The sequence below is a fragment of the Dicentrarchus labrax genome, unplaced genomic scaffold, assembly GCF_905237075.1.
Source record: "Dicentrarchus labrax unplaced genomic scaffold, dlabrax2021, whole genome shotgun sequence".
NCBI lineage: Eukaryota > Metazoa > Chordata > Actinopteri > Moronidae > Dicentrarchus > Dicentrarchus labrax.
This window is the reverse complement of record NW_026136710.1, coordinates 13,046,919-13,072,615: the sequence shown is the minus strand read 5'-3', so window position 1 is coordinate 13,072,615 and position 25,697 is coordinate 13,046,919. Positions and strand designations below refer to the sequence as shown.

At 39.2% G+C, this 25,697-nt stretch overlaps 1 protein-coding gene and 1 long non-coding RNA gene across 2 annotated transcripts; both read right to left on the bottom strand.

Annotated features, from left to right (window-relative positions):
* Window positions 1–504: 504 nt before the first annotated feature.
* slc5a1 (solute carrier family 5 member 1) lies at window positions 505–8,739 on the bottom strand. Its single transcript, XM_051413350.1, has 15 exons — window positions 8,525–8,739; window positions 7,854–7,925; window positions 7,313–7,417; window positions 7,024–7,083; window positions 6,460–6,564; window positions 6,244–6,349; window positions 5,801–5,881; window positions 5,466–5,674; window positions 4,749–4,884; window positions 4,494–4,601; window positions 4,240–4,390; window positions 3,974–4,142; window positions 2,190–2,405; window positions 1,950–2,058; window positions 505–1,820 (listed from the first exon to the last, which is right to left on the bottom strand). The coding sequence occupies exons 1-15, from the start codon at window positions 8,660–8,662 to the stop codon at window positions 1,606–1,608; spliced, it is 1,980 nt and encodes a 659-aa protein (XP_051269310.1). The 5' UTR covers window positions 8,663–8,739; the 3' UTR covers window positions 505–1,605.
* Window positions 8,740–22,730: 13,991 nt separating this feature from the next.
* LOC127370891 (uncharacterized) lies at window positions 22,731–24,015 on the bottom strand. Its single transcript, XR_007886307.1, has 2 exons — window positions 23,762–24,015; window positions 22,731–22,910 (listed from the first exon to the last, which is right to left on the bottom strand). It is a non-coding gene; the product is annotated as an uncharacterized LOC127370891 (long non-coding RNA).
* Between the last annotated feature and the right edge of the window lie 1,682 nt (window positions 24,016–25,697).

Sequence of the window (25,697 nt, the reverse complement as noted above, 5' to 3'; positions counted from 1 at the left end):
AAAATGTCTCTTATGACTGTTAAGAGCGAGACAAGCCTCCATGTTGACCTTTGACTGCTACACTTAGTCACCACACGGCCCAGCAGAATCATATCACGTATGATTCAAACAGATATAAAGTAATATGTAACTTCTGGAGAATTAGGCAGGCATAAGACATAAAACTGCAGAGAGCATAGCATGCAGGTCCAAGGCAGAAATCATAAATCATTCAACAGCGGTGCACATATTCAAGGCCTACATTAGTGCTAAGTGTACATTAACCACAGAGTTGGTGATAAGAGTGAGATAATATGTGTCATAATGCGATCGACTCTTTTGCGGTGAATTAAAAAGTGATCGTGTGTTTGCCCTTCAGCATTTATTTACTAAGTACATAAAAGATATAATTTACCCAGAAATTCAATGTGCAAAAAAATAAAGAACAAAGTAGTATCTTACATATTTAGCTGGAACGATAAGTGAACCACCAGAAGGAAGTAAAGAGAGTCAGACAGTGCTCTGTGTAATTCACAACCATTGTTCCCTGAGAAGTTTTTATTCATTAACGCCTAAAACAACAGTAAGGTGCATTGATTTTAAAAAGTGACAGCACTCATGGACATTGAGCCCACATAATGAGAAAAACAAGGTTTAGAATGAGGTAGAAAAACAGTCATTACCAGGAATTTGAACGTCTTCTATCTCAGAAAACCCTGATCTGTCATACATTACAGGTAAGTTGCTGGCATTTTGTTTATCATGTGATCACTAATTTTTCATGATTTAAAGCAGTGTCCTAAGTTAAAACAAAAGAATCACTTTCACTTACATGTGAACTAGAAAGACCACAAGATAATAACGAAACATTTATATTTCCAGTGTTGAGTGAGAATATGTGATTGAATTGAACAGGAATAGACATCATTTAGATCAAATTCTACACACACTGATGCTGAAAGAGTTCTGATTATTTTATCAAGTTAACATGAACAAGAACTCGTGGCTGCTATCACAAATTAAATAATACATTTCCGCCACTACGATCAGCAGGCGTGCGCTCTTTTCAGGTGAACCGTGAGTCACTCTGCATCTCCATTTATAAGCTGTCCTAATTTACACAGCCACTCTTGCCCTCTTTCATTATACCTACAATGACAAAAGCAACGGTAAAGACAAGGAAGTAAACTCATAGTTAAATTTGGAAGACCTACGACTGTGCAGAGGGTCGAGACAATGTGCAGAAAATACATGTGCACAATATTAACGTGTTTTAAGTGTAATATGTGTTAATATATTACAGTGTGGTTTACTTCAGCTGCAAAATGGCAAAGATTACAGTATATACCTTGAAGACTTTTACACTAGACCTGTATACAGTATTGAAATATTTTAGTAGAGTTTTAAATAGGCACATACTTTACAAAAAAATATTTATATACTGGAGAAGTACACGGTACAGTATGTATAGTAATTACGACACAGTAGAGTAAGGCCTGCAAGTGAGTTATCTTATTTCAGAGAGTTGTGGGCAACAGCTCATCCGGTCATAAAGTACATTCATATATCCTGTCACTTAAATATAGATTCCAGTATCCGAGAGCAATTGGGGTCAGTCGAGTTTCTTTAAGCGAAAAAACCGTGACAGAAAACAGCCACACATAGGAGGATGATGGCGTTGCCATTGACAACGTTTCTCCATAGAGGCACCTCTGTGGTGTCTGTGAGCTTCTTCTGCATCTCTGCCTGCTCTTCTGCGCTCAGCTCGGGGGCTTTTTCCTGCTCCAGGCCGCAGAAGCACATCAGTGCCTTCTTGCAGAAGCCTGGCTCCTCCTCTGATTCTGTGACATAATAGAAAAAAGGCAATGAAGAAAATCTGCTTGTGTGTGTTTGTGTGTGTGTGTGTGTGTGTGTGTGTGTGTGTGTGTATAGACTTGTGAATGCATCTACACTGTATGTCTGCTGATTACCATCTATGTCCATAGTGTTGGAATCTGTTTGGTTATCAATCCAATCATCCTGTTCAAGGTCCACCCTCTCCTCCGTACAGTTCCTCAGGCTCCAACACAGTCGATACAACTAGACAAACAACACAACACATGGTTTGAAACTAATTATTTATGACGGTAGTTATTCCAATGTCTTCCAGTGAATGGTCATGTTTGTGAAATTAATGATTTATCCATTCTCATCTCAAGGCGGTCACGTACATGCTTGTCGTCGATAGGTTTGGTCATGAGAGAGATAGATAGGATGAGGACACAGGAGACAACAAATAAGATGATGGAGAAGTAGAGGTAATGGACTCCACATATGATGGTGGGGCAGTCACTGGGGTTAACACAGCTGCCTGTACCATAAGCGAACTCAGCAATCATCCTGGACAGGCCGATACCCAGGCCAATTGTGAGGCCATAAAATGCACCCTGACAAAGGAAAAAAGTAGGAAAAATTGTTAGTTTAGACTGTTACATTTGTATTAACAAGAGTCTGTGAGTCTGTGACGCTGTACATTGGTAGAGAATTTTTAGCAAGTGCAATGTTTACTATGTTCACCATCTTAATTTAGGTGTATTAACATGCTTACATTTGCAAATTAGCACAAAACACATAGTACACACAAGTACATCTAAGGCTGATGGGAATTGTTTAGTTAGTGTTAAGGTATATGGTCATAAACGTAACACAAAGTATTGGACAAAATCAAATGACCTGTGGATAGCACTAAATGAAAAGTTAAGGTATGAAAAAAAATCATGACAATCCATCCAATAGTTGTGGAGATATTTCACTCAAAACCACAAATGTCAGCCTGCTGGTGGCACTAGAGGAAAAGTCAGAGGATCACCAAAATTGGTAGGCTTCTCCCTCTGGGAAACATGAATGTCTCTGAAAAGGTTTGTGGCAATCTATCAAGTAGTTGTTGAGATATTTCAGTCTGAACCAGTGAAGTCAAGTGAAAGACCGTCCCACCAAACCAACATTAACATTCCTAAAGTCAAGCCACTAGTATCCATTCTTCTGGCAAGAAGGTTGTAATTAATACTCCTCTCTTGAGGATGCATAGCTATATAAACCCAAACAGCATGCAATAGATTCTGTTGGGCCACAGAACCACCACAGGAATATATGGACACTTACAAGACATTAAATATACATATAGCAGATTACGAGGCAAGTCATCGCAAATATGATTCACGAGAAAACAGGGCAGAAAGAATCTGAAGAGATGAGGCAGTAATAGCAGCAGCATGAGTGTGTGTCAGGTTAAAACCTCCTCACTGACTTGTCTGAATGTGACTGGTAATCGTATGAATGTGCTGCTAACTAACACTGATCAGCTGATGGTGTGCCTGACTTCTTTGTTTTTGGCCTATGCTAATGAGAGAGACGATCATGAGAGCAAGAATCACATCAGCAGGGGTCCATGTCCACACCACATGAGGTCACATAACACATGTTCATGTTATTCAACTGCTTTATGGTCAGGCGACACCCAATTACACAAGTAGTCGGAGGAGGCAGTAAAAAGAAAGATCTTCTCAAAGACCCCTGGGCAGTAATTACTTAAGATGTTTATAATGGACTGCATTTGACCACACACAAAAGTTAATTTCACTGTTTTCATCCATGGCTTTAGTGATGGCAATGTCTGTCACTATATACCACTTTGAATCCAGATGATTTAAGTGCCCATCAGGATGGATTATAATCAGTCTGGAGACCCCTGGACTTTTCAGCTAGTGCCATCATCATGTCAAATTTAAATTTGTCCAGTACTTTGATTCCCATCAGCCTCAGCTGTACTTGCTTTGTACAAATTGCTAGAACGATAGCATGCTAAACTGAGATGGTTTACACAGTAAACATTGTACCTGCTTCACATCAGCCTGTTAGCATTGTCACTGGTTGTCATTGTTTATATCGAACAGGCAGTAGATTGCACTTAAACCTGAAACGTGTAAATAAGGAGATGATTGAAGTGGAAACTCACAGGCTCATTGACACGTTTGCAGAAGATGGCAAGCATAAAGACAGCTGCAATGGGTGGTGTGAGGTAGCTGGTGATGGACTGGATGTAGTCGAAGAGCTGACCACTCTGGGCTGATTGCACCACAGGGATCCATGCTATACTCACACCAATCAGGCCCAAGATAAACACTCTATACACAGTGAAACACACACATGTGAAAATAGTGGCAGTTAGGCACATGTGACTTCTCATCATCAGAAACCATATGAAACTGAACCTGTATTTACCTGCCAGCAATCATGAGTTCCTTCTCTCTGGCTGAGCGGCGAATCTTGGTGTAGATGTCCATTGTGAAGAGAGTACTGGCACTGTTGAAGATGGAGGTAAGTGAGCTCATCAGAGAGGCCAGCATCACTGACAGCATAAGACCTCGCAGACCTGAAATAGGTTGAATATAAAATTGAAATGGGGGAAATAACTTGGACAAAAAAGCTGCTGCTTGGGTTCTCAGCTCATAAGACAAAGGGCTTTAGCAACCTACCATTGGGCATGAGATCCACCACCAGTTTGGGATAAGCAATGTTGGTGCAGCCCACACTGGCACCGCAGTATTTTTGACATTCAGCCGGTTCCACGCATGCCACTACATCTAGAATAAATCAAATCAGGAAATGTTTAAATCCACCATTATGTCTGTGGTAAGATGTGCATGAGCAACTATAGTGCTTTCAGTCAGTGAGCTTGCTTCAGCCTGCGGCAGTCACATTATAAACTTTAGAAACCACAACACACTCACCAGCATAGAGGATCCTGCTGATCATCCCTGGGAAAACCATGAGGAACATGGGCAGCAGCTTCAGGTAGCCACATAGGATACAGCCTGCCTTAACATGAGATAAATTCTTGGCTGAGAGGCAACGCTGGACAATCACCTACAGAAAAACATGTGACAGATGGGAAAAGATCAGTAGGGCTATAATACAATCAAAAGTAAATGGGATATTAATGGATGGAAAAATGGTTTTAATGGACTCTTAACTATTCTCTCTATTTTAGATTAAAACATTTTGCAGAGTAAATACAACACTTAGGCCAAAGAAGCCAATTGGAAAAAGCCTGCTGGTAAGTATTCTCTTCTGTTAGCTGAACAGAGTTTAAGTAGGTGGGCCATAATGTGTTTATGTGTGTGCTGGATGTCAACATTTGAATTAGCATCTGATTTTTCATTTAGATGCAGCATTACTCAGGCTGTTAATCTTATCTTAGTCTCCAGGAGTGCATTAGGGTCTAACTAAAAGCATGCCTGTCCTCTTACAGCAAGTCACCTCAGACCGCTTGAGCGAGTCTGGCGAAAACAGGCAAGATAAAGATGCATAAATGTGTGTACAATGTGTGGGAATCAATTCTGTATATGTGTGTTGATGGCCATGGTTTGTTCAGTCAGCACAAGTAAAGTATCCCCACAATCACAGTGGTCACGCCTCCAACAGCACTGCCTATTGGCTTGACTGACCTGATCAGTGCACCAGTACCAGGTGGCCTGAATGGTGAGTCCAAACACAAGGCCAGGCCACGGCAGGTCTCCTGTAATTGCATTCCTAAAAATATGGAAGGAGTCTGCCCGAGGCTCGTAGCACTCTGCGCTGATGTTAGCCGTGATCGAAGGGACAGCCTCCATGTAGCGCTGCTGGAAGCTTTCATAGCCTCCCACCTCATGGAAAGCTGAGAACATGGGCGCAGGTTGAACTAACTAACAGTCATTTTATCTCTTTAACAATTTCCTGTCACAAACAGGATTAGTCTTGTCATAACAATTTAGCAAACAATAAAAAAGGAGTAGCTTATTACCAAAGCCCATAAGGATGAATGATCCAACAACCATGATGATGGTCTGTAAGGTGTCTGTGTAGATCACTGCAGCCAAGCCACCTGAGATACAGTACGTGACGTTACACATTTTTCATTCAAAGTCAACACATTTTATTGCCACTAATGTACATAATATAACTTGATGGAGAGAATAAAAACAAATCAACTTTGTTAGATGTGGATGTTTTATTATAAAACAGCAGCAGATGGGAACTTCCTGCTTATCGCTTTCCATGGGTGATTAACCACAATAACACACCACAGACAAACTAGCCAGGAAAAGAGTATGTGTTTGTGTCTACATGTGGCCTTGAGAAGACTTTACCCCCATTCACATTATACAGAAGATAAGACTTCTGGCTTTAGCTTGTGAGTGATCTATTCAGTGGGAAAGGAAGTGAGTGCATCCTGAGTGGACAGACCTGTGACGGTGTACAGCGCAGTAATCATAAGTAGCATGATGACAGCGAGGTAAATATTCAACCCAAGAGCCTGGTTGATGAAAATGGCACCAGAGAACATGTCTGCCTGAGTGGACAGGAGATGAGAAATTATTTCAGTTTCGGAGAATACAGGTACAATGTTGAAAGTGGAGAGAGGGTCACTGAGAGGTAAGTTGTGGTGTCACTGTGACTTACTGAGATCTTGGTGAAAACATAAAGGAAGAGGGACAACACAGAGAGATAGATGCGGATACGCTGTCCTCCAAATCTCTTTTTCAGGTACTCAGGCATGGTCACCACCTAAACACATCCACAGTATATGAGATTTTAATTTGTTCCTGTTTTCTTTATTGCCTTTAATTAATAGGGATATCTTCTGACAGCTGAAGATGGACAGGAAAGGGGGGAGAGGGGGGTGACACACAGCACAGGACCACAGGTTGGAGTCGAACCTATAGCTGCTGCAGCAAGGGCCTTGCAAGGGGTGCCAGCTCCACCATGTGAGCTATCAGGATGCCCCTTTTTGTGCCAGTTTAACTTACTTTTCCCCTCTAATCTTGCTGTTTTTATGACCTCCCACTCCTATTTTAGCAGGGAAATAAATCATGCATGGGAACAAATAAGATATATTTTAATTACTCAATAAACTGTAAATTAGGAGATATGTTTACAGTGGTTATGAAGGCATATTTGGATAGGTGACATGAATATGTGCGTGTGTTTTGTACATCCAACTTGTGGCCTGTGTGTTCTATTTACCCCAGCTTTGATGTAGATGGGCACAAATAGCCATCCCAGAATGACGACCACTATGAGAGCCTGAAACAAATCAACAAGCAAGAACACAAACAATAAATAATCCATGCCTCCATTTGGTGAAAATGTTTCTATGAAAATAAGTTGACTTCTGTTGCCCTTCAGTTTCCATTATCCGTAGACTTATCAGCTCACCTGACAGATAACCGATAACATCTGTGTCACAGGTTAGAGAAACATTGGTGTAAGAAGTGATAACAGTGTAATTAGCACATCAGACACATCTACTCACATTCCATTCAAATCCACCAATGGCTATCCCTGCAGCTGCAGCAGTCCCAGCGATTCCTACAAAGTGGCCACTGCCAATGTTGCTGGCAAAGAGTGACGCTCCAATCTACGGAGGGCATAATTATTCTCATTAATTATTTGCAGGCATAATAAATAAATTACTAAATTATTTTTTGGGCTGTATTTGATAACAATAAAGGCATTGAACAGATGATCAAAGAGGGGCAATTCACATGCATTAAAGATTCCCGTTGACTATGCTCTTTTGGGTATGACACATAGTTACGAAAATAGATAAGTAATAGATGATCTACACATTTACTTAATCTAATAAAACCTGATGATACACAAAGTGCCTCCATTATGACACAATGCACCATATTTTATACTACCAACTAGCACGAAACAATAAAACTTATCAGTCAGCATGTGTCTCTGCCTCCGTAATGGCCCCTCATTGCTGTCAGATTGGAAGTTCAGAACAGAGCTTAATATTGATAAGCATGAAAGAGAATCTTTGTCTTATACTGAGCAATACCCACCGGCCACCACACCATACTCCTCCCTGCAAGGAAGAAGCCACCAACAGTGGATCGGTTGGTGCGGACCATAGCCTGCAACAGGAGAAGGGCACACTTTAGAATATCCATAAAGCCATTTGTGCAAAACAGACAACAGAGTCTCTGTTTCAACAGTCTTCAACTGCACATCTGTTAATCATTACATTTTATTTTATACACAAATGCTATAAAAGTGACCAAAAGAGTGAAGAAAACAACTAAATCGCAACATTAAACTTAACAATGACACACTCAGAGTAACAGTACTGCTAATAAATTAATTTAATTTAATTTAATTTGACTGTTCATTGTGAAATGTAAAAATAGTCTGATCTCTGCTATAAAAGTACTGTGAAGCAGGTTGTTGAGTAAGATGCTGTGATTGCACAACATCAGTACACTCCAAAGTGCTGCTATGAAGGTAAAAGCCCTTATTGGTAAAAGTGTTTATCAGGACATAAATAAACACTATCATCACTTCTCCAACATTTAAATCATCATTACATTTACTTTCATGACTTAGTGAATTTATTTTATTTTCTCAGAATAAACTAAAACCAACTAGAACGCTCACAGCTATAAAACTGGTGAGGAGTTAACTATTCACAGGGAAGAAGGATCTAAATGGTCAACTGAAAGGCTGAACAACTCACCCATACTCCGACAGCCAGGACAACCACAAAGTAAATCACAATAACCGAGATATCTGCTGCATTGTTAAGCGCCACGGTGCCCGTGCCGTTTCTTGCATTGCTCCTTATATAGGAGAATCCAAAATAATCCCGAGACATTTTTCCTGAGAGGGGGACCAGAGGGCAGGAGTGTTGCTGGAGTCGCTCCTCTTTGACTGAAGCACCTGCACAGACACTTATGTACCTTTGTTGGAGGTGTGTTTATGTGTGTGAGAGAGAGATAGAGAGTGTGGGAAAGCATTTGGGGGCTGGGAAGGAGAGACAGAGAGTGTGTTTATCCAATAAATGACCAGATATTATGTTTGATTGAAAGTTTATCTAAATGCGCAAATAAACCCAAATGATACATGACTGGATGTGAAAATTATTCTGTTAAAGAGGGTAAGCTTTTAGCAAATAATGCTGTTAATGATCAACCAACGAGTAAAGAAACAGGTGCTCCTTTAAAATAAAGGAAACTCCATCAGCACTGCAGCTAAATTCAACTCAGTCTCATTCAATTAAGTTCAGATCAGTTCAGTTCAAACACATACCATGTTAGGTAACACAAATAAAGCAGTTATATCATATATTGTCACATTTGAGTTCTTGTTAAAAACACAACTGAGCTGCTGCCTCCTGACAGCAATAAGTAACTGTATGTTAACCCATAAAAGATCTGTTACATAGTCCTCATTTGCCCTCTCACTGCCCCCTCACACTGATTTTTTAAAACTTCTGTTAAGTAAAAGTAAGAATATTTGATAATTACAGCTTTTGATAACACATCTCACTCACAAATTTCAGTGTCAGAAGACATTTTTGGCCGTTTGTGTTAGCAGAGGCTCAAATGACTAACTTGAACTCAGACACACAGAAGTCTCATCTCTTCGTAAAACTTTTCTCTTTGTTAAAGCTTTTGGAATGATATAGGTTTTATTTGATTTGATTTTATTCCTATTGTTTAATCTTATCAATTTCATTGTCTTTACTTCCTCTGTGCTCATACCTTATTCTGCCTTGTCTGGTTTTATTTATTTTTGTAAAACACTTGTAAAATTGTTAAGTAAAATAGAGTTGATCATTATTGTAAGAGTAAGTTTTATTATTGAGCTCATAAAATATTGGAATGACTTCTTTTTGATCTCTGAAAGGGTCAGCAAGATGGAAATATTTTATCATTTACTGTAAGTCTATGACAAATAAAAAGCCCCCGACATCACCACAACCCTGTCCTTTTCCAGGAGTGTTTATTTGTGTGTTAATTATTAGTCAAAAGGCCAATGTTTGACCGAGGGCACAATAGAAATTAAAAAGATAGATGGTAAACAGTTATCATGTTATACATGTCATGTTATACTGCTTCTGTACACATATACAGTAAGTACTATGAGCGTCCACTAGGTGTCTCTGCAGGACGAGGAAACCAATGTAGGATTCAGGTGACTCAGGCGAATGAGCTACAGATATTTAAGGATAATATTACCTATATTATTCACCTTGTTTAAAAATATGTTTTGTTCAATTTTGAGGTCATTTACTTGAGTGTTTTCATTTTTATACTTCAAATCCACTACATTTCAGAGGCATGAATAGTACATTTACTTCACTACATTAAATAACAATATTAATCAGCCCTACATTTACCAACTGCAACATTGAAATGATTTACACACTAATCCGTCAATAATTATAATCCAATAATATACATTATTGTTTAATAGGCCAGTCTGCATAATGAGTACTTTGATATTTTAAGTAGCCTATATTTTGATGCTAACACTATTTTATTCCTACTTAGATGTAAGTAAAATTGTAATGCATGATGGAGGTATTGCTACTAAGATATTATTGTCCACCCTCAGAGGTGCTTTTTAAGTTGCCTGATAAGACCTCTCTAGACTGCGTTGATGGACTGCACTTGATTGACAGTCCTCACTCAATCACGGGACCATTTACACCATGATCATTGTTATTACCTTATATAGTATAGATAAGACTTCACATAGTTTCCAGCACAGCTCCACCCAACTTCAACCTGACTAAAGGTCTAATTAGACAGAAGAATTGAAAACACCTTAATACCTTAAATACCAGTGAAATATAATCTATGTACTGTACTGTATGTGAGGCTGGCCAGATGTACCTTTAAGGTGTCCTGGGTGCTCATTCAGGGGTCCAGTGTACAGTGGGCCCTGGCAAGAGAAAATAATTTCTAGAAAAACAGAACATCCACCTTAATATTTACATTTTCACTAGTTTAACAAAGTCAACAATAACAGCAAAACACTTTTTAATGATATGGGAGCAATGGTCAGTATTTTACTCTCTATTTAATTTGTGCATATGGAGGTTTTATAGGTTTCTGTAGCAACAATGTAATGATAGACTGGATACACTGCCGAAGGATGCAAAACCTGTAATAAACTGCGTGGTTACAGATACAACAACCAGAAAACAGCCATTTAGATTTTAACCCAATTATAGCTCAGTGTATATAAACTAAGCAACAGCTGCCTTATAGTAAATGCAAATACCCTAATTATAAACTACTGTAATTAAGAGAGCAATTAAGTAATTAAGCCCTGTAATTAAATGGCTTAAAGCACTCATCAACAAAAAACAATACAAAAAAAAAAAATACAAAAAAAATCCATCTCATCTGTGAGTGGTAACTGGTTTATTGAAGGCTATTGTATTGAATTGTAGGTATAGCTTACAGTCTTGCAGTGCAGTGTACAGGATGTTTCCAACCTGGAGTTAATCTGCCTTACTCTTGTCAGATCTATGGCAGTAACCTCACTGTTCTCACAAATCCAATTTGCACTAGATTTCACACACCCACCTACCTTCAACATTTTTCACCATATATGTCACAGCGTTTCCGGACTGCTTCGACCCAGTGAACTGCTGCTTGCAGCTTTATCTATCATTATAATGCTGACATCTATGTCCAAGGTTATAGTGCTCTGTCACAGCCGATGATGTGGGGAGGAGAGAACATAAGAGAGGAAGCAGAGAAATTAAAAACTGTTTGTTAATAAAAGAAAATGATAGGTCATATGATTTATAAAGATTATGAGGTAAGAAGCCATGTATATTAAATAACATAAAAAAGATTTAAACTGTATGATTTCAGTAAAAAAAAACACAGATTATAGGTTATATTTAAAAGCAATATAACTGTCAACCTAAGATGTTGATGTATTTGTCTGTAAAATAGTAGTTTGTATCCGAACAGTAAATCTAATACAGCACTGTAGAATTTAAAAAAAGGTGTGCATTATCCCCAGAGCAGAAAGGGAGGGTGGGGGAGGCATCAAATTAAATTATGGAGGGTTAACAGGGAGCCAAAGCATAAACATGTGATTTGTGTTGTGTTAATGTTCCACATCAAAAAGGCTGAATGAAGACGGAAAAAATTCCAAACCATTACTGTGACCACCTTAGCCTTCTGCTGAAATTTAACAGCCTGGACGGTGTTGAAAAGATTAAATGTATAAAGGGAGTTGAGATGGGAGAGTTATCAGACTGGTACTGTTACAAATGGCTGCTTGAAATCTCTAAATGGGGACAATCAATATTCACTTGAATGAAAATCAATCACTGGAATGAGGCCAGTGCTCTGTGGGGATTAAGGCTCGGTCACACTCGCTGATTTCACTCCTGATTTCAAACCCAAGAGGAGTCTTTGGCCTTCTAATAGCTCCAAAAGGTCAAGATTTTGATTTTGTGTAGCGCAATTTACTTCTATGTCCACCCAGACTGAAATCTGTGCTCAGCCCTGGCAAGAACCTGTTGGTGTTTAAAACACAATCACACCACAGAGCCGATCACATCCCAGGGCAGCAAGACCACAAACAAACACTGCAGATGAGTGCAAGAAATTGATCTCTTGAAGCTGTCCATTCCTCAAACATATACTAGTTTACATAGTGTGGGAATATACTGGAGTTGTCTCTGGCAAACAGAGCAGTGATTGAGTGCCCTGTGGTCAAAACAGACACAGTTGTGTCTTATGTACTTTTCCCTGTGTCTACATATCTATCTGAATCAGGAAACACTGCAGAGGGGCCCAAGTACCAGCACAGGGAAACAAACCTGCAGGCTGGGCCTCAAAAAACAGACTTATGGATAATATTTATCTCGTGACTTCAACACCAGAGTGGTTTCACATTGTGCTTTGTCCGAGCTTCAGTGTGAAGTTAACTGTTAAAAATCAGAGAACAAAAATACCAAATGTACGAGATCACTTTCACACCATCACCAGTCTGCTCGCTTTTCTCCTTTGTTTGATTTTGCAGCTTGTGATTGCACTGACGTGTATCCAGCTCTCCTGAATGTCAGAGCATCCAACCACCACTGTCACATTGTTATGGCTTACTAGGACACCTGAAGACAAGCCAAAATGTCAGCTGTGCAAAAGTTGTCAAAGAAATCCTCCATTCAAAAGAATGAATGTTTTTTTGGTGCATGAGTGACAACAGCTCATATAAAATTGCACAATCATAAACTATGTATGACCTAAAACATTATATTTCTGCGCATATCTGATGAAAAAGAGTTTTTACTTTATTAATCCCCAATGGGGAAATTCATTTTTCGCTTGAATTTTTACACACATAGGCCCAAAATTCCCTCACACACACACACACACACACACACACACACACACACACACACACACACACACAGGGCTCAGGACTTGCAAATGTAGAGAGATGGTAGATGGTAGCACCTCGATAGTGCCCAGGAGGTGACATGGCACCTCTGCAGGTACCGGTCCACACTCCATTCAGCTTTATAAAAAATAAATAAATAAAACTACAAATAATTGTTCACATGCTCAATTAAGAAAGCTCACTTTCATACAGTTGATTGACTAAATTATCGCATTTATCTACTGTGCAGTCAATTCACAGTAAAGAAGGATGCGGCAGAATCCACTTGTAGACCAGCATAATTCATAGACATGGGTGGAGGGAGCGCTTCAGGGTGATCAGCTGGAACTTGCACACGGGCCCCGGAGCACTCATTGGAGGTGAGGCTCCCATGCATGACACAACCACAATGCCCCCCTCCCTCTGATCACACTGGAGTTCACTTGAGCAGAACTGTGGGAGCTGGGACCTGGCGTCTAATGTCCTGAGCTGTCGTTAATGTTATTGGTTCCACCTGTGCTTTTCTCTGCTATGGGAAAACTCAAAACTGTGAATAAACGTTAGCAAGGCTATCAAGATTTATCCAACAAAAACTTGAAACTTGTCTTGTTTTGGGTTCACTGGCACTCTAACAGGAGAGCCTTGTGTTCTTTGGTGTGTAAAGACTCAGCAGTTTTTGGCAACTTTAACTTACAAGTTTCATTTGCACAACAGAAACAAATGAGAAACATGCAGTTATTGTTCTTGAACGTGTTCTTTCAATTAAATTCATCTTTTTCTTTTTTTCCTGTCAAATATTATTAGTAATTTGGGACCACTGCCTAACAGGGTGGAACAGAGAAGATGGGTCTTATGGGATACTTGTTGTTAGAACTAGGAAGTCCAACATAACATCATTAGGGTTACACATGAGGATTGTAGTCCACTAGTATGAGCAGTGGCGTCTCAGGGGGGCAATTCCTGAGAGTCAGTGAATGGGATCGCACTATAATAAGTACAATACCTGCTTTTCCTGGAATTATCTGGTCTATAATACAGAAGTAGAAAACATACATATAAAACTATACAAGAAACCATTAAGGATATGTTAGCCACAAGGTGGCACAGTTGTACAATGCCACAGAAATGGTGCATCACTGTGATGTGAGGGAGAGGAAACTGCTCTGGCAGCACTAAAAGGAGAGTCTATATTTCTAAATATTGCCTCATTGCATGAACTATATTGCTTAATATATGTTTAAATGGTAGCTCAGAGGCTATCTTTCAGCTGGTGTACTGTTGGGCGGCATCACAGAAAGTATGTCACTATTAAACAACTGAATAACACTCAGTTGACAGTCATATGATTGACAGTGTATATGATAATATATGGTTGTATATGGCATCAGTGACTGCGTTGATGGGTGTGAATCACTGAGTGTGTAGGCAGTCCGTTTGGATACCGAACCATGGTGTGAAAACAAATACACAGATACCTTTTTTGCCTTAAAACAACATTTACTCATCATCACAACAGCAGATGGAGCTAGTGAGCCCCTCATGCTGCTTTTAAGTAGTTTGCAGCTCGTTGCTAGGCTAACAACAGGCCCAGATGTGGCTTGTTTGCTAATTAGTCCCAAAAGTGTCCAGTAAGTCCAGTTTAATGTAGAGGGAAATCAATTTATAGTGAGTAGAAACAAGTAATGAACATTTTCTACCAAGCGTCAAGAATTATTTTTTATATTAACAGCTAGCTAGAGGATGCAAATGCTAACAGTCAAATAAAATCTTTCTTTTCCCCAAAACTGCTAGCTTCCAATAGAGGACCTGGACAGGATGAAATAAGTGTGAGGCCAGGAGTGAAACCAGGATTACCCTTTAGCTGTAACTTAACAACAAGCTACAGAAAGATGAGATTGCTGCTTTATTCAACGCAGTCTCACCCCACACCTTTAACTTCACAACTAAATGTGCCAAATGTAACCTTATCTTGCTGTCGTCTGTTTACTGCCAGGGAGGTGGCATACAATGGTTTTATCAGACTTTGTATTAGCTAATGATTAAAGTAGGTAACAACAGTGGTACACATGGAAGAAATCTTCAATTCTTTCCAATTTCCTTCATTTACTGCCCTATCATACCCGTCAGAGCACAAGAGATAAGTCCTGGGAACTTGGTCTCATTCAGTCATGTTTTCTGAACTTAAGGCAATGTTATCATCAACCCTTCACTCTTTTCCTCGTGGGTAATATCATTTACTTCAAATATTCAATGTATGTTTATGTATCTAAGCTTGCTTATCACCTGCCATTTGAATTTCCTACTATATACTTACTGAAATGTAATCTCTGCTATAGAAACCTTAGCTGTCTTTTGCTTGCTCTTTATTGATGTGCTACATGTTTTGATGTTGATTGTACATATATATGTAATGAAATGTAATTTATAATCTAATGTGCCCTGAATGCCTACTTGTTTCTTGAAAATCTGCTTTATAAATATACTGGATAAGCACTACAACAAGTAGTCGATAAATCAATTAGTTATCAACTATTAAATTACTTGTCAACTAGTTTGATTAATTGTTTTGAGTCATTTAAGAAAAAAATGTCCAAATTCTCTGATTTCAGCTTGTCAAATATTTTCTGGTTACAGTAAACTGAATATTTTTGGGTTGTGGACAAAACAAGATATTTGAGGGCTTTGGGAAACAGCGATCAACATATTGCAGCTCTAATGCACATGAATAAGCTGCTATGTGTGTGCAGACCTAAACACAAAATCGAGCTCTTTCGTCTCCATGTTTCCTCTGTCAATGTGATCAATATGAATGTCTCTGTCACTGGAAGCTTTTTTGTCACATTGTAAGACATCAGTGTTTAGTATTCCATTTGCTGCACATGTGGGCAGAGCATACTTAAACAATAGATCAATATGATTAACAGTGACATGTTGTTCAAAGGTTTCATGCCACAATCTGATCAATACTGATATCTGAATTACAACAAAACATCCATTATGATGTTTTAGTATATTCTTTCTGAAGAAAACCCGATAGGGAGCTACTGTAGGGCTTTGTTGATCGTAACGAGGGAAGCATGAAACATGATAATAATGTAATAAAACTCACAGAATATAATATAAGATACATTTATGTCATTACCCTTATTAACCTGAGGATCACAAGATCATAATACCAAGCAAATATAAGAAGAGTAAAATAAAGAATATAATTTGTTTCAATTCATCAGCTGCTTTTTTTACCAGAAAAGCTACTTTTGAGTAGTTAAGTTATTCAGCTCAATTAAATCTTTAATATATTAACTCATGGTGCATTACAATCCTTTTGACATGGAAAGACAAAGCAGCCACACTGCAGGACCACATTAAGGGGCCCCAGCTGCAAACCTGATCCTCCCTAACCTTCCCATTCTCTGTGGATTGTCTATGTATGCTGTTGCCATCAAGTACCCATCAGTGGAAACAACAGACTTTACATGGCAGCTTAATTATAATTTTTCTAGAGCCCAGGAATCCAATCAGTTCCTCTAATTAGTACTCCTGCCTGACCCCAACTTTGCCATGTATCAATTAGTGTGTGGCAATTTGATTAAACGCAAATTTATTTAGGAGCATGCACCATGTGAGCCCCAAAACTACACAAACTTAAATAATAAGATTAGGTAATAATGCCGGAGACATTTTAAGCCCCTTGACATTTTAGTGAATATTGTGCTTTAGAGGTGCATAGACCCAGACAAACAGGTCATTTTCACAGCAGATGTTTTCACTCGTCATAGTAGGAAAAGCAACGGTGGAGCTAATACTGGTAACCACAGCGTAAACCCAGCGTTGAGTGAGCGCGCACAATAGACCTTTTTCACAGCAGCCATTTTGATATTAAATAGGGCAAATACAGATGTTACCAATGATCCTAATTAAGGCTACGTTCTGTTTCGTGCAGCAGAGCCTTTCCACTGAGCCAACATGCGCAGTAGCAGCACCCCTGTTTTACCTGAATGTTTTTACCCTACTACTTTATGTCAAAATGGCTGCTGTGAAAAAGGTCTATACCTGGACTCTGGAAATGCATACATTAATATCATAAGTTACACCTGTGCTTTTTCTTTTCTTAAAGGTCCAGTGTGTAACATTTAGGATCAGAAATTGAAAATACTATTCGTAGTTATGTTTTCATTAGTGTATAATCACCTGAAAATAAGAATCGTTGTGTTTTTGTTATCTTAGAATGAGCCGTTTTGATCTACAGAGGGAACGGGTCCTCTTCAACGGAGGCCGACATGTTGGACCGCCATGTTTCTACAGTAACCCAGAATGGACGAACCAAACACTGGGTCCAGGTAGGGTCTTTTGTGTTTTATGGTCACTGTAGTTTCTCCTACATGCTTGAAAGGCTGAGCTGTATTCAAATTGTTGCAATCTGTAACTTCACTGCTAGATTCCTACACTGAATCCTGCACACTGGCCCTTTAATTAATTAATTAAATTTACAGTCCAAAATCAAATGCATTTAGTTAATTATAATATAAAACAAAGAAACAAATACTCACAATTGAGAAGCTGGAAACAAATTTACTTTCGATCCCCCCTTTACAAGCAACTTAATGACATTTTATGGTTGGATTTTAATTTATTTGTAATTAAACTGGCTGATTGTATTATTTTGAAACCTGACTGGAGTGTGGCCTGTAGGGACTGGTGGGATAGCTGGCAATCAGGGTATGGGTAATTGGACTGTGGTGGGGAGAGGGCAGTTAAAAATGACTGAATGTGGGGGTAAATAAGGTGCTTAGCTAGCAGTAGGGATTGTAGCTGAGAGGAGGTTTCAGAGTGGTCCAGAGAAAGGTGGTGACCAAGACCAAGTCAAGGGTGTATCATGACTCTTCTCTCATGTGTGCTGGGAGAGACTCCAGCTCCCCACGACCCCTGAACAGGATATTGAGTTTAGAGTTTCAAGTAAGGTAGTTACCATTAAAAGAATGAAACTGAATGTTTGATTATCCTCTGGTCTCTGCTTTTGCTGCTTAGCGCTTCCAAAGCAAGAAACATCTTGTGAATAATTGAAAAACACAAAGAAAGGGCTGCACTAAGATCCCAGGTAGGGCCTTTAAAGATGGAGAAACAACAGTGGGTGGTATTAAAGTTGCCAAGACATTTTTTTAGAGCTGAAGGTTACTGTAGGTCTTCTCAGATTTGACCACTTGGGAATCGGGGTTGGGAAAATAAGCTCTGTTTAACAAACAAAGACAAAGCTCTACTATACTCTTGTGAACATGTCTAAAGCAGAAAGAAATGGATGGGAAGCAACAAGGAAAGAAAGTTTATTATTTTTTGAGGAGTGGGAGTCTGTAATAAATGCATTTTTTATTATTATTAGATGAGGATAAATCAAGGCTAAAATGATCAAAAAGGTTAGGTTCGACCATGTTAGTGATAAAGCATTAGAGGCATTTTTAGACTGGTGTAATAAAGTATGGCAGGAGGGCAGATTGCCCAGAATTTGGAAGCCAGTAAGCCTATTAATTATAGGTGGATTGCTTCTCTGAAATCGTATCTCTGTGATCTTTGTGAAGTAATGGAACATATGACAACGAAAGGACTTACAGAGGCTGGAAATGAATCATGTTTTTAAGTGGGGTCATGAAATAAAGGGTCACCATGGAAATGGAGATAAATAGAAGACAAATTGGGAAATGGTTGCAGCTGCGTTCTTGATGTTAATGAAAATTAGGATTTGATATATAAGGCTTAGTTATCTATCAAAAAGAAGTGATTCACAATTTCAGTTATTGCATTAACCTCTACAGGATTTTTACTCTGGTCACGCTGTTCAGGACAGAGTATGAAGAATATTCTCATCTTCTAGTTTGAGTGGTAATGTTAAATATTCATAGTTGACCAGAAAGGAGTCCAAAAACCTACAATACTAACTTACATTGCTGCCAGTTGTGTGGCCAAGATTGACCTTCTTAACCCAGTCAGTGAAACAATAATACTTCCTTCCTCCTCTGAGTCTGAAAGAATAAGTCTGGTGATGTTTTATATTTGTCTTATTGTCAACAAATCCAGTGATAGGACCAAAAGGATTGTCTGCCAGCTGTGTGCGTGCAATCAGTGTTGGTCCTCCAAACGTCGTGGACAGCCTGATTTATCAAGAAATACCATTATATTATGGAATATTCTTCCAGATTGTTTCTCTTTGAAAATTATAAACCGTCTTTCGGGACCCGGAAGCTCCGTGGCTTCACAAACATCTGAAACAGTAGAATTGCAGTGTATTTTAAAGGCTGATATACTGTAGCTTATAACTCTATTCTAATCTGCTGCTGAAAATAGTCCCCAACAAAAGCACTATTTACTCCTGTTTGTGTAAGATTAAATACAACAGTGCCAAGCTGTTTTAGTAAATTATTGAATCTTTTTATATATATATATATAAAGATTCAATAATTTATATATATATATATATATATATATATATACTATTTGTTTGTGAGATTCACATCTTCAGTAGGAACCAGTCAGCTTAAGGCCACCAACAGGTTAGGGAAGTCAGAAAGTATTGAGAGATGGAGGTGACAATAAAAAATATGCCAGTCATATCCTTTAAACTGGCAGCTGTTTGGGGTGATGCATTACGTCTTTTCCTATTTGCAATAAAGAAAAAATAACCAACTAAAAAGTAGTAGTAGAGTCAGTAGAAGAAGTCAGTAAAAAACAGGATCATGAGTCTTGGGTTGAGTCAGAAGTCCCTGAACCAGTTTAGGTCTTCATCTGGATGCCCCCACAAGGCAAACAGCTAAAAAACATGATTTATGCAGTGCAACTTTTGCTTCACAGCCTTAACTCCTCCCTGAGCCGCATTAGTATTACAAGGGCAGGCAAGTGATTTGATTTTATGCACATGCACATCGATATGTCAGTCAGTCATGAAAATGATGTACTCGAGGACTAAAGCAAATCAGGGTCATGCTCATGGAAAAGTGACACACCAGTTCACAGCAAATGCACAGAGCCTCTCAGTCTGTCAATAACGGAAATACACAGCATGTGTCATCAGTGCTGGGCAACTCATTACTAGTAATAATATTACAGCAATAATATTACTTTCCCCAGTAACTAACCAAAAGATTATTAGTTACAGTCTTACTTTTGTTGTAACCCCTCTCTACTAATTTGAAATCTTACAATTCAATCACATCCTTGGATTCATTTTTGTAATCGTGGAGGGAACTAGCTTGGCAGATGAAAACGCTTAAATTCAGCAGCTGGAAATATTACATTACTCTGATTTTAACGAACAAAACTTGATTTTAGGTCTGAATTTTGGGGAGAAAAGTACAGTTTATTTGAGCAACCAGCCCAACACTGGTGTTTGTGTATAATAGCTAGCACAGCAAATAGCAGCTGTCAGTATATTTCAGTAGTCTGTATATTTGTACTCACTATAATGATGCCTACAGGCCATTCTGCTAACATCCGAATGCCTAAAAAGGACAATAACATAACTAACCACAAATTATGGCAGTTAGGGGAAGCGAGCATTTAGGAAATGTGAACAGACAACACAGTTCTAAGAGCTGGATAAGTGTTGCAGTTCAATACAGAGAAAGCTGCTCATAAAATAACTGTGCCAAGATGAGGCTTTTTACAACCTGTGGTTAACAAAAGAATAGATTGGACTAAAAGCAGAAGTATAGTAAGGCAGGAGACACGATACACCCTGTGAAAGTTGTGTGCTTCACAACAAGTTAGAAATAAGAACAAAAACAGTAAGCTTCACATCAGGAGCTAACTGCCAACCACAAAGCATGCTGTCCTGAACCCATGACTGGCAGATAAGTTGACCAAAGCTGAAGAAACTGAAACATCCCATAACTCAGTACATGTCATGTGACATTTCTGAACACCTTATCTATAAACAGTAACTGCAGCACAACAGTGACATAGCATGTATCTACAGGATGTTAGGATGCTGTCTGTGCCCTGCATTTTCAGTAACTTTATTTAATCAGCGGCCCATAAAATAAATGAGAATGTAGTATTTCCGTGTGGGCTGACAAAAATAGCAATCTAAAAAGTCTCTTTTTTCTCTCTCTGTACATCAGTCTGACAGTTTAATCAAGTCCAGTGGTTCTCAGATTGAAGGGCAGGCCACACAAAAAGTATGTAAGGAGTAGAATAAAAGATGATTTATGTAGCGAAAATAAACAAACAAGATGATGCTATCATGCTGCCCTGTATTTTACTAAAATTCAACTTCTGGATCCTTTTTTAATAGTTCTGGTTCCCCTAGAATTTTAATGATGGCTAGAAAAACTTTGAGAACGACTGGTCTAGTCCCACACTGCAGATGGCACTTGTGGGACTTGTGTTACATGCTGACAGGCCTACTAGTGCTACAGAGGGTGTGTTTATGTATTTGCTTGCATCTTTGTAGCGGCTGTAAGTTGTGAAAGATGTGTTCTGCTGTTGTAACTTTAAATGAATTGGCACAAGTTTACATTTTCAAAATTGAAGGAGGTTGAAGCCTTATCATGGTGATTCTGCAGAAATGAATAGATTTCTGTCTGAAATTATAAAACGCTGGTGTGACCGAGACCTAACCCTCTGCCTTATTTTTATGATTCAGTCTGCATTTGTCGACCATGTGCTATCACACCCAACCTTGCCATGGAGTTAAACATCAGTCACATTTATACCCTTTGCTTCAGCAGAGGAATGTTAGCACACATCTTATCTGATGCCCAAAAGCACCATGAGATGGACTTGATCAAGGGGTTTAGGAATCACCAAAGGCCTGGTAAGGTAGGCCCACTTTCTCTTTTTTTATTACATCCAGGCTACAGCAGAGAGTGCTGGTTTGGTCTCATAGCAGCACAACAAATACAGTTACCTTGTAAGGCCAGACATTGTTCTGCTGTTTATGGAAGGTTTAGTCTTGAGCTGACTCAACCATAAGAGAACAGGAGCCATTTATGAAGACTTAACAGAGAGGTGCTAAAGACAGAGGTTATGCTCAGTTTATGTACCCATAGATGAAGAGGTGCTCAACTTTTTCTGCCCAAGGGGCCTCTTTTGGGGCCAGGGGCCAACTAATAAACAATAATATTTATCAGATAAAATGAATAAACATGAGGTTAATTGATGTGGCAGAATGAGACGACTTTTCTTGTGGTCCTACCAGACGGTGGATGGTGCCTGACATTAGCAGCCTTGAATACAGCAATTGTCATTTGGCAGGTTTAACACAGTGGTTTAGGATTGGTATGAGGCAAAATAAATTTATATAGATATAGTTATATGTAAATAAATAAAGACGAATAATCACTTTTCATAGAATTTCCCATTTTCATTGTCAACCTTTTTGACGTTTTCTGTCCTCACACAATCTTTGCCAAGAGTGAATATCAGGTGGCACCGCTTTCGGCACACTGCATAGAAAGCTAATATGCAACTTCCTTGGGAACATCCAAGGGATTTTATTGAACATTTACTAATTTGTATAAACAAGCAAACCAAAACAATTCCCACAGTGAATCAATTTATTTTCATTTTGAATAAGAAAAGCCTTAAGTTAAGCATCACTGCTGTAGAGGGTCCACTTGCCAGTCCGTCTGCGGGGCCCACAGTCTCCTGGCATATCCGGCTGGCACAAGAGGAGGGCTAACAAAACTACAACAGAGCCTTGAGTTGGCTTGAGTTGGCTGTGGATGAAAAAGAAATTATTTCAGCACAACACATATTTCTGGGATTGCAACATTTATGTACGCATAAAGCGGCAGGCAACAGTTGCCTTTCATATTAAATCCATGTGGCCATGTTAGCTGTTCATCCACAACAGATCAGATGCGTCCTGTGGTTTGTCTGATATGTTGTTAGCCACGCTAGCGGCACAATGATCTGTTTGTCAGTCTGTCTGTTGGTTGGCCCGACAGTCAGCACTGGTCCAGACTTTAGACTTTTCATCTAGTGTCATCACTGGGTCAAATCTTTAATTGGTCCGATTATTTAGTTTATGAATAATACCTGCAAAACTAATGACATTACCATCAGCCACAGCTCTAGCCCCATCAGTATGTTAGCATTGTCACTGTGAGCATATTAGCATGCTGATGTTAGCATTTAGCTCAAAGCAGCACTGTGCTCACAGAGCTGCTGAGCGTGGCTGTAGACTTTTAGTCTTGTAATTTTCAGAGAAATGTTACAGTATAAGGTTTAAAATAGTTAATTCTTATTAATTTACTTATATTTAGCAAATGAAATAAAACATTTCTCATATTGCTCCTAAATTGCCGTTATAATATTGATTACACTTCAGAGGCATGTGATGGTAATTCTGTTGTGAACAGCTTATTGGCTGTATGTCACAGGCTTTTATAGCTTACCTTAAAAAAGGTAATTAATCTGGACTCTCACAGTAAGAAATTAACATAATTTCAATAAAAATAATTCAATATTTGGCAGTATTTAATTTTTAGTCTTTCATCGGACTAACAATGGCTGCATTAGATACAAGTCCAGTTTCTGTATGGATAAAACTACACACAGCAATTACCAAGGAGTGCTGAAGAAAGGCTTGACAGCAGTGTCTAATGGATGTCAGACGGGTCAAGAGAAGGTTTCGAGACAAGAGCAGGGGCTCTATCTGACTCAAAGACAGATGGTTCACAGCCAGATGTCAGGGAAGGGTTGATGATATCAGTCAGGAAGTAGAGCAGATCAGCGGCGATGGTCCGGGAGGGGGAGAAGGGTTCAAGAGGGGGAGAAGGGTTCAAGAGGGCAGAAGTTAAGTCTGCTCATGGGAATCTTTTTAGGACTTCATTAAGGATGGGTTGAGGGAGAGATTAAGCTCATGTTAGAGGGGTCAGAGGAGGAGACAGTGACCAGAGGGTAGCCTGGAAGATGAGCCTCTGCTGTCATCACCATCTCCGTGGAGGGAGGAGGAGGAGGAGCGCTGAGACGAGAGGAGAGGAGAGGATAGCGAAGAGCTTCTGTGGGTCAGAAGCAGGAGACTGGAAGTCGTAAATTTGCCAGTAGAGAAAGAGGAGATGAGATACTAAAACTCCTCAGAGAAAGCCAGACTTAAGGAATTTTCTCCCAGCTGCCTGAAGGCTTGTCCATTTGTTTCACCAGCTGGTTTGCAGCCAAGGAGCAGGTGGGAGCAGATAGACAAGCTTAGAGGAAAGGGGAGAAGGGCCAGAGGGGATAAGAGGGCAGGTATAAATGTTGAGGTCGCTGAGGAGACACAGGAAGGAGTCATCTGGAGGGAGTAAAGAGAGGGGAGCTGAGGACAGACGGAAGCAGAGAAAAAGATAGTGGTGATGTGAAGACAACCAGTTAGAAGAGATCTTATAGAGGGGAGTGGAGAGGGAAATAAGCACTGGTCAACAACACGGAAAGGGTCAAGAGAGGCTAGTGGCAAGGGCCTTCTTCTATTCTCTTTTTTTTTCTTCTTAAAAAAACGTCTGAATGATTCAGGAGGCCTAGAAATAGACATGGCCGTGGAACATGCCAGGGATTATAGATATTTATTGTTTCAGAACTGTCATCATTGGGCCAAGAATTTATATTTGTGCCCATGGTTGTTTGTGAACTACTTACATTTTTAGAAATTCCCTCAATCCCTTTTCCTTATTAGATATTGGATGTCTCAATGCTGATGACAAATCTGAGTTTGGCATGGCCCCAGTTTAAATCTTACATCTATGGACAAAGCTCTTTTGACAGTTCCAAAATATAAAAGTAAAGACAGAAGTAGGGGTCCTAAATGTTATGGCAACCTTTCAGAGATATTGCTGTAAATGAACTTGGATAAAGATTTAAGATAGACCAATCCAAATTTACAAACCAGCTCCTGATTTACTGATTCTTAACCTGTTAATGAACATGGCACAATCCTGGCACCTGGATTGCATATCAGGACACACTGCATAATTCAGTATGAAACATATTATATCTTATAATAAAATATACATTATTGATCATTTTACTGTATCTGTTACAGTAGTATATGTTGAACTTTTGCTTTTTTTTTTTTTTTTACCCCTACTATGCATGCAAATCTTCTCAGTGAAAATGTTGTCAATTTGTCTGCAGATCAGTGTCAAGTATACAAACTTCTTAGCATTTATAATTGCCTTTAGCCACAAGCCACAATTAAATAACCTGACTGCGGCAGATGGTTTGTTACACAGAACCTTCTCTTCAGCTTTTGGATATATTTTATGTTTGACCGGTTATATCCTCCATTTAGACATGTTCTTCTGGCCAGCTTTGCATTTTGCATCATAAAGTCTGCGATCCCTGACTCACTGTGACTGGAAAAAGCTGCAGGGGCGACATAACCTTACTCTCATTCTCTCTTTGTCTCTCTACTCTAATTTACTCTCTTACCCAGATGCACTCTCAGGTAGCAGAATTTGGCACTGATTGATTGAGCGTAATTCGGTACCCCTAAAACGACAGAGTTCGATACCCAACCCTAACAATAC

Bases quoted from the DNA above. Each gene is read 5' to 3' on its own strand.
- slc5a1 (XM_051413350.1), bottom strand. From the start codon at position 8,662: ATGTCTCGGGATTATTTTGGATTCTCCTATATAAGGAGCAATGCAAGA. The intron at 6,350-6,459 runs GTAAGTCACAGT...CTGTCCACTCAG, and splicing joins ATGTTTTCACCAAGATCTCA to GCAGACATGTTCTCTGGTGC. The intron at 5,675-5,800 runs GTAATAAGCTAC...CCATGTTCTCAG, and splicing joins ATTCATCCTTATGGGCTTTG to CTTTCCATGAGGTGGGAGGC.